Genomic DNA, 8,171 nt, shown 5'->3' with positions numbered 1-8,171 from the left:
TAAAGCAGGGGCTTTGTTGGCACAACAGCAACCCTCCTCTAGGGAGTGAGCACAGCCTCCACAGGTTGAAACTTGATTCGGTAATTTATCATCATAAAAGACCAACGAAAACAATTTGTCTCACGAATTTGGGCTCTAACATTTTTACTGCTGTCACAGTTAGCCCTGTCTGATTTGTCTGGACGAACAGGGCTCCAAACACAACAGGGAGGGAGTGTAGGAAGGAATACTGAGAATGTTACTATGGTAACCCCTCACCGTCCTGCTCTCTCTCTCTCTCTCTCTCTCAGTGTCGTCATGGAATTAATAGGAGATGGTGATGTTGATAGTTGCTAGGCACCCTCTGTATTACTAATCTACATTTAATCGCAGTCTCTAACTGACTGATTGACCAGCAAAATAGCACTTTTGTGTGTGTGTGTGTGTGTGTGTGTTGTACTTTCTTTGTGGTCAAATTTATTTCAGCTGGAACAAAGCTACCTAAAAACTGTACAGTGTACAGACCGTCTATTCTAACAGGGACCGAGCAGCAGCATCTCAGATGCCTTGTATTTTTTGTTTTTTTACTTGTATGCCTTTAACGCTATTTACAAGTGTCCTCGATAACATTCCTCGACTTATATTCTCTTGGGGGCATAAATAATGTGTTGGCTACACTAATGATCGGGCTAATATGAGAAGACCAACTATATGATGATTCATTACAGTAGATTTAATTACACAGTGGTTATAATTCCTACAATTTAACAGAGTGAATTGATTGATAAAGCAAGTCAGCTCAGTGAGATCAGGCATGCGCGTAACTTAACATATTGTTTGAACGCTGTGCAAACCAGCGGGAGTGCGTTAATGTCAGAGATATAACTCAGATAGATGGATGTTTTCTGTTTCTCCCTCACTCCGTCTTGTCTCTGAGGCTGACAGAGGAGTGTGGGCGGCCGTACCAGCTGGGATCAGAGGGATGGAGAGGGCTGTTAGCTCACTCTGCCTCTAATAAATGTATAAAAAAAAAAATTAAAAAAACCTCCCAGTGTAAAATAGTCCAAGATGCTCACAGTTTTATTTTCACACTATTAGTAGCATTTGAAAGTCAGCAATTATTGTCTTGTGACCAGCTGGCTGTTACGTAGTATTTCTATGTTGGTCATTTTGTTTGTATTTGTGGTGTTTATTATTGTAACCCTGCGACTTGTGAATGTTTGTGATGCTCAGAGCACGTGGTAGTCGCTTTGTGTTTTCCTACTTTATGTCCGGGCTGCATGACTTTCACTCAGGAAAAAAGTGTCACACCTGAAATCGCTGAAATAGAAAGTCATACTCTGCCTATTTCCGCTACTTTATTTAAGCCTTTAGGTTGTACTTTATGAATGTTGAGGTCTGCTAAAGGTGCAGTAAAATGAACGCGGTAGGTCAGCAACCTTAATGAGCCTGAAAAGATGAAACACATGCTGTTATGTTTGTAGGAGGTCTCTCTTTCCCTCCCTCCCTCTTTCCCTCCCTCCCTCTCTCTCACTGTATGTCTCCCTCTCTCACTCACTGTGCGTGAGAAGGTGTTACTGAACATACAGTGATTGTTAGCAAGAGCCAGTGAGGCATCTGTATTATACCGGAGACTCATTTAAAGAGAGCTTTGCTTCGTGCACATACCAACTGAGGCACACAAGTCCTATCAGGTCACCTCACCTGAAGACTGAAGTCATCTCTGAGAGTCAGACATGGACTGTCACAATGTAAGTAGATGATTCACACTAACTTTTTTTGACAGATTTATTTTGCATGTACAGTTATTTGGGTAGTGTGTGTGTGTGTGTGTGTGTGTGTGTGTGTGTGTGTGTGTGTGTGTGTGTGTGTGTGTGTGTGTGTGTGTGTGTGTGTGTGTGTGTGTGTGTGTGTGTGTGTGTGTGTGTGTGTGTGTGTGTTACTAATGGTAGGTACTAGTGTTTGGCTGTCCTCAAACAGCGTACTGTTGTGTGTGTTGTTGTTTTTTGTTGTTTTTTTCCCCTTTAAGTAGGGAGCAATATATGTTATCCATTGTGTATTTATGGTTCTCAAATGATGATTTTATTTCCTCAGAGAAGTGACCACATAAAGGCAGAATATTTAAAAAAAAAAAAATTGCTATTTTCATCATGAGTGGATTATATTACATGAGATTTGCATTGGAATATTTCAATCCAGTCGATGTCAGATTAAGTCTAAGGACCCCTGAGCCAGTGAATACAATTAAACACTTGACAAGGTGTGTTGGCAGAAAAATCAAGTGCAGCAGTCCTGCATCTGTGCTGCTGCGAAAGAGCTGAAATCTGGCTGCTCAGTGAGCAGTCAGACAGAGAGGCTAATGAATGCTGGCTGAACAAGTGGGTGGTCACACTCCTACACTGGAGGGGTTTCACTGGAGACATGATGCGCTGCTTCACCATGGCAGTGGGATGACAGTGGGATCGTTCTGTGGGCTGCCTTTGTGGAAAATGTCAGTCTGTTACCACAAGCAAAGCACGGGGTGTAGCTGATATGTGTTCGCCACACAATTTGAATGTGTGTTTACATAACTCATCGACAGCCTTGGCACTTTTCCACTGACAGTTTTGTGACAAGCCAGAAATTCTCTGCCACCCACCCCGTGTTTCCTGTGGGTCGGTGGATTCTGTACTTGCGGTGGCTGGATGAGTGGCCGGTGTTGACTGCAGCAACATTTTCGCCGGGTCATCCCTTTTTTGGCCCAATGTCGCACGGCAAGAAGTTTTTTTTTTTTCTTTAAAAAAGGACTTTAAAACCCGAAGTCTTTTTAACCATCAGTTGAAATTAAAATACTCATCCACCAGTAGATTGTCAAATATGTATCTTTTGCACCAACTCTGTTTCCTTGTTTTCCCACTTCATTTCTGTGTGATGAATAATGAATATGTCTGCTAAATGTAAAGTTGTTTGGCTTTTCCCAACCTTTTCCAGGGTAAAAACAACACAGCAGGCACCGGTAATTCACCACAAAATAGACTGACTCAAACCAGCAGGGCTTTACGCGTGACAGGCGGAGAAAGGGAGAGGAAAGTAGGGTATTGACCCCCTGAGAGACCCATTGAAGTCATGTAAAAGGGATGGGCTACCCGGCAAGCACAAATCGCTCACTGTAAAGAAAAAAAAAATTACAAAGCATATACAGTTAACTCTACAATACATGGTGTTGCAAATCTGTTCAGGGTGACATTTTCCCTTTTGTGTTTCACAAAGAAAACATCCTCACATAATCATTAAATCTGCTCTACTACTGTGATACACTATTACTCTATGAAACTCCCAACAGGAGGAGTGCAGCCGGCCCCAGGAGGAGGAGGACATCATGGACATCCCTCTGGATGACCCGGAGGCTAACCGGGCTGCTGCCAAGATCCAGGCTGGCTTCCGTGGCCACATGACTCGTAAGAAGATGAAGCCGGAGGACAAAGCGGAAGGGGAGGAGGTGAGCAGCACTGGGGATGTGCTCAACGGCAGCCAGGGGGACTCAGGTCAGTGGTGTAGAACCAAGGGTTAAGGCTAAGTCCCATAATGCCGTTAAAGGAGGCATTATGGCTAGTGACTATACGTATGGTAAGAGAGGCTCCCATCAGGAGGTGTAACTACACTAGATGACCTCAGGTAAGTGATGGAGAGCAGAAGTTACTTATCTGACCGTAAATAGAGTCTCTTTACTCTTTAAGTTAAAGCGATTGAATGTTTTGTATACCCTAAGTACGCAGATGGTCGGCATAATGCCAATAAATACGTTATTATAGCCTGATGTTTAAAGGGTGCCCTGCATGTCGTTCGGTGGAGCGTTCTCAGAGCCAGCCGCTTGAGCATGGCTCAGGAACACAAACTGATTTCATTTTACACACTAAAGGATCCATTTAAATGCCATACATAATTAAATACACCTATTAGAGCCCCTTATGACTTAACAAAGTGTGATTAACACAATACATAACTGAGTACGGGATTACCCCATAGGGTCGCCAGCAACAGATGATTGAATCTTTCAATTATTTTTTTTCTCTCTGTGAAAGGGGGTTGTATCAATCTAGCTTCTAGATGCGCAGTTAAATTGTTCGAGACAAAAGAAGTTCATCAGAGTTTATTTTACTTGGAAAACATCAAGTTACATCATCCCAGTGTCTACACGAGTTCAGCAATTTTTATTTCATAGGACTGTGGGTATTTCTACTATTTCCACACAAGCAAAGGTTGCCTTTAGATTTGTTTTTACACTTGTTTGACAGCACAAACCAAAACCCGACATTTCTGCTAATGACAGCAAAACAAAATAAGACTCATAACTCCACATTTACGTCAGATATTCTCTGAAATCAAGTTTCTTTTAACCCAAACCACCATACATGTAGACAAGAGAGAGTCTGTGAGAAGATGACGCTTTAGATTTCCGGCCTGGGTAATGTCACCTTTTCCTCTTCTTCAAAGACAAAGCAGTATTTTCTTTGGGGATTTGTTTGACACAAGGAATCTTCATCAAAGATTCCAGCTAACCCAGTTGCCGGCCGCCTTGCATCCTTATGTAGGAGATGTATTTTTAGCTCCAGGTGCATTAGGTACAGTATATGCTTCAAAGTGCCGAGCAGAATTAATGGACCTGTCGGACTGGAACCGAGCATCCTGAGCACCTCCCATTGGAGGAGACCCCCATTTTCACAACAGAAGGGCTCATCAGTTATATCAGTCATCACAAGGAATCAAATTCTCAGCATTGCACCGTACTCAAAACATGGTCAACTCTAATTAGTATGTCGACTAAGTATCCAAAGAATATGCACAGAAAGCACGACCTTCCTTAAAATAGATCCGCCCACAGATAACTTTGTAGTTTGCAACTCTGCATCAGAGCCTTTAACCTTGACTGCAGAAATGGATACAGAAACGGTTCTTTCCATATTGTGCAGAGCCTAACTGTGCCTTGCCTATTTCTGTTTTTAGAGACAGGAAGATCGGGGGCAGTAGAGAGAGACGACACATCTGTGCCAGAGCAGTGACGCCGCTGTCCTGACCTGGTTGAAGAGGGGAAGCAAGGTAGTGAGAGATGGCTGGCGTAAGCTGGCTGGGCTGGCTTTCAGGCACACCTTTTTAACCCAGGAGTCATTTTCTTTTTCAAAACAAAATTAGCAGTAGAAAATGAACAGTTTTGAGGGTGTGTTATGTGAATTTTGTGAACTTTAACACTCCTTCTCTGCTTCTTCAGCAACCTCATCAGTACGGATGTCTTTGACCCAGAATTTGCAACTCACTGCATGTACTTGTGAAACTTCTGGTAGTGTGCTAGTTTTTAGATGACGATCTGTGAATGTGAAAATGAATGTCCTCTAAATGCTAAACAGGGCTTATTTGGGATTTTTTGGATCAGTTCATACTGTCTGTGTATAAATCTTGTGTGCATTAGTGGCTTAAATTATTTGTTATTTTGCGTTGTTTCCTGATGTGCTTGTACCTTGACTATTATTTATTTATTGGACTTGCTTACGAAACGATTAAAACGTCAAAAGAGAGTAGCTATGTATGTAGTATTTATTCATTATTGTCTTTTTGAACACATGGTAAATAAGTTTTCTTTTCACATTTTCAAGCATTTTCTATAAATCTGATCTTCCAGAACAGTAGGCATGCAGTAATTACACATTTTTTTCAGATGCATCTGATACAGCTTTACTTTATTAGACATTGGTTCAATATGCTTTGTTTTTGTGTTGATGGGTCTTTACTTGTTTGACATGTTAAATCAGGTGTGTAGAATTACATTGTCATGGTTTTGCAGAGCCTTCATGCTTTAAAACTAACTGAATAGTACCTTGCTGAACTTTGGTGTAGAGTCATGGCATTATAATAATAAATCCAGCTTAAATATACAGTGAAATGTCTGTTTTACACTTCATTAATTCGAGGATGTGTTTGTTTCAAATAGTATTCTTTACGTCACCTCCATCTCTGTCCTTGAAATAAATGGTGGAGATTTTTGTTCATAATTACAGGAGCTATAGCACCCCAGTTTTCTTTGCAACATAAACAAGGCTGGCTGCTAATTGTAGACAAACAGGTTCCCATCAAGCTGAAACAATGTTTTGTGTGTGTGTGTGTGTGGTTCTCTCACATGAAGAAAAGAAAAAGAAATATGAATAATTCACAACATTAAACTGCGTATTTCTAATATTTAGCTGTACCTGCCATCTACACTAGACAAATTGAGTTTGCATTCATTTGTCTAGTGTAGCTAATTGAGTTATCATCTACTAGATAAGAACATTTAAATAATTAGATTGTACAGAGTTGCAGCAGCTGCATTTAACTACAAAATGTTTTCATGCTGTCAACAGGTGCATTCTAATAAAAATGTTTTTAAAAACGCCAGAGTGATATATGCACTTTTCAAGTATTTTACAATACATGCAATATTGCAATAAGGCTGTTTAAATCACAAAAGAACAACGCAATTTTGCTTCAGCTGCTGAGGCAGTCTTATTCACTTTATGAGAAACAGGATAGAGCATCTTCGGTCTCCCAGCGCTCCCACTCAGCCCACCCACACACATCTGAGCCACACAGCTCACTGCACAAACTCAAAACTGCACATGCATCCTCACACAGGAAAAACACAGCTCATACTTTAGCACGCAGATCCCACTCAAGTCACTCAGTCTCAAGCACACTCACACACAACGTTGCTGGCTGTGTCACCAGCTGTAGAGATAGGACGACCAACATCTCACTCGCAGTGGTTTTGCAGAGCCCGGAGTGCAAAGACTTCCTTCTCAGGCTGATATTCCTCCTCCGCCGCGATCCCCTATGGCTTTTATATGGGCTTATTCTTTCTTTTCTCCTACTCAGTCCCAGAGGTGGCATGGCCACGTTCTCCTGTCTCTTTAATGACTGTGGGTGAACAATCAATATCCTGCACACATCCAAACATAGCACAACGCCCACTTTGTGCTTTAGATTGAATTCTGAAAGTGAGTGAAAAGACAGATTTTCAGGAGAAAAAAAAAAAAAGAGCCTGGAAAACATGTTTGTTAGGATATTAATAGCTCAAGTAAAAGAGTTTGTAAAACACATGGTAGCCTTGAACATACCAGAGAGTAATAAGTCTGCCCCTTCCCTTCACGGGTTATTAACATGAACCCGGACTATTTTAGTAGATCATAGGAAATATCTGCTTGGTTGGTTCATTCTCCTTCCCCGACAGCTTGTCAGTGGTAAAAGATCTCTGTAGTCTCCTGGGTGATAATTAGAGATGAATAAGCCAGGACACACAGCAGAGGGCGCAATTATCCTCTTTCCAGTGGTTGTGCCAATGGCCTCGCCATCTTGGAAGAGTCTGTATTTTTTTTTTTTTATATATATACTAAGTAAGTTACACAACTGAGCTGTAATTAGGGGACATGATCAGATGAAGTTATTTGCCTAAGCTGCATTAACAACACTTAGTAACTAATCATGAGTCACGCTGCAAAAAAAAAAAAAAATGAAATCCAGTCAAAAGAGAAATGATAAGATTACCAGCATCATGTGTATCACTTTATAAAGATATATTTCGTCACATGTATGGTGAGGATGACATCAGCCTTGTTGAGGGCTAAAGATGACAATGGTTTCTGTCATTACACAGTCACCCAAACTGACTGAGACAGCCAGGCTCAGTGTGCTTCCCGTCTCTCCTCCTCTCCTGACTGGAAGGTTTCCCCCTTGATTTAGAGCATGTTAGAAGATGAGAGGAGGAGCGTGGTGCTGCTTTTAGAAAGGGCAGAGGTGGAGGGGAGAGGTTCAACTTTGATGGCTCACTACACAGGAGTCTGAGCCCTGGGAGAACGGTGGCCAACAGCAGCTGGCCCCACAGTCCTGCAGCTTTCTATCAAACATGCTTCCTCCTCTGCATAAAATCTCCCTTTGTCGTCAAACAAAATGCTCTTCAAAAAAAACACACAACAAAAGACTTTCAGAAAGTGGGTGAGATGGCCTAAAATGCAACTGACTCATCAGTGCATACAGACCATGATGTTGACGTAACATATGGGGGTTTAACACATGGCATCATGTGTGATAAAAAAAAAAATAAGTGACAGCCAAGTTGTCAAGAAACTCTGCAGCAAATTGTCTGTCAGCAGAACGATCTGAGGTACTAAAATCCTGAAATCAAACCA

At 41.6% G+C, this 8,171-nt stretch overlaps 1 protein-coding gene across 4 annotated transcripts; it reads left to right on the top strand.

Moving 5' to 3' along the window:
- Positions 1 to 1,520: 1,520 nt before the first annotated feature.
- On the top strand, positions 1,521 to 5,887 carry nrgnb (neurogranin (protein kinase C substrate, RC3) b). Of its 4 annotated transcripts, none has more exons than XM_069690152.1 (4): positions 1,521 to 1,730; positions 3,302 to 3,503; positions 4,963 to 5,055; positions 5,225 to 5,887. In XM_069690152.1, the coding sequence occupies exons 1-3, from the start codon at positions 1,716 to 1,718 to the stop codon at positions 5,016 to 5,018; spliced, it is 273 nt and encodes a 90-aa protein (XP_069546253.1). In that variant the 5' UTR covers positions 1,521 to 1,715; the 3' UTR covers positions 5,019 to 5,055; positions 5,225 to 5,887. The 4 variants fall into 4 exon arrangements, 3 of the variants coding, with proteins under 3 accessions (XP_069546253.1, XP_069546244.1, XP_069546262.1); XR_011310577.1 differs by having other exon boundaries at positions 1,530 to 1,730; positions 3,302 to 3,457; XM_069690143.1 differs by having other exon boundaries at positions 1,523 to 1,730; positions 4,963 to 5,887.
- Positions 5,888 to 8,171: the final 2,284 nt, after the last annotated feature.

The sequence above is a fragment of the Brachyistius frenatus genome, unplaced genomic scaffold, assembly GCF_029030835.1.
Source record: "Brachyistius frenatus isolate BFR_SWC_R1_liver_20210118 unplaced genomic scaffold, ASM2903083v1 Contig_1, whole genome shotgun sequence".
NCBI lineage: Eukaryota > Metazoa > Chordata > Actinopteri > Embiotocidae > Brachyistius > Brachyistius frenatus.
The sequence above is the reverse complement of the archived record's forward strand: the minus strand, read 5'-3'. Positions and strand labels throughout refer to the sequence as shown.

What these genes read in the sequence shown, in the direction of transcription:
- nrgnb (XM_069690152.1), top strand. An exon ending in CGGCAGCCAGGGGGACTCAG is followed by an intron (nt 3,504 to 4,962) that starts GTCAGTGGTGTA and finishes TTCTGTTTTTAG; the next exon opens with AGACAGGAAGATCGGGGGCA.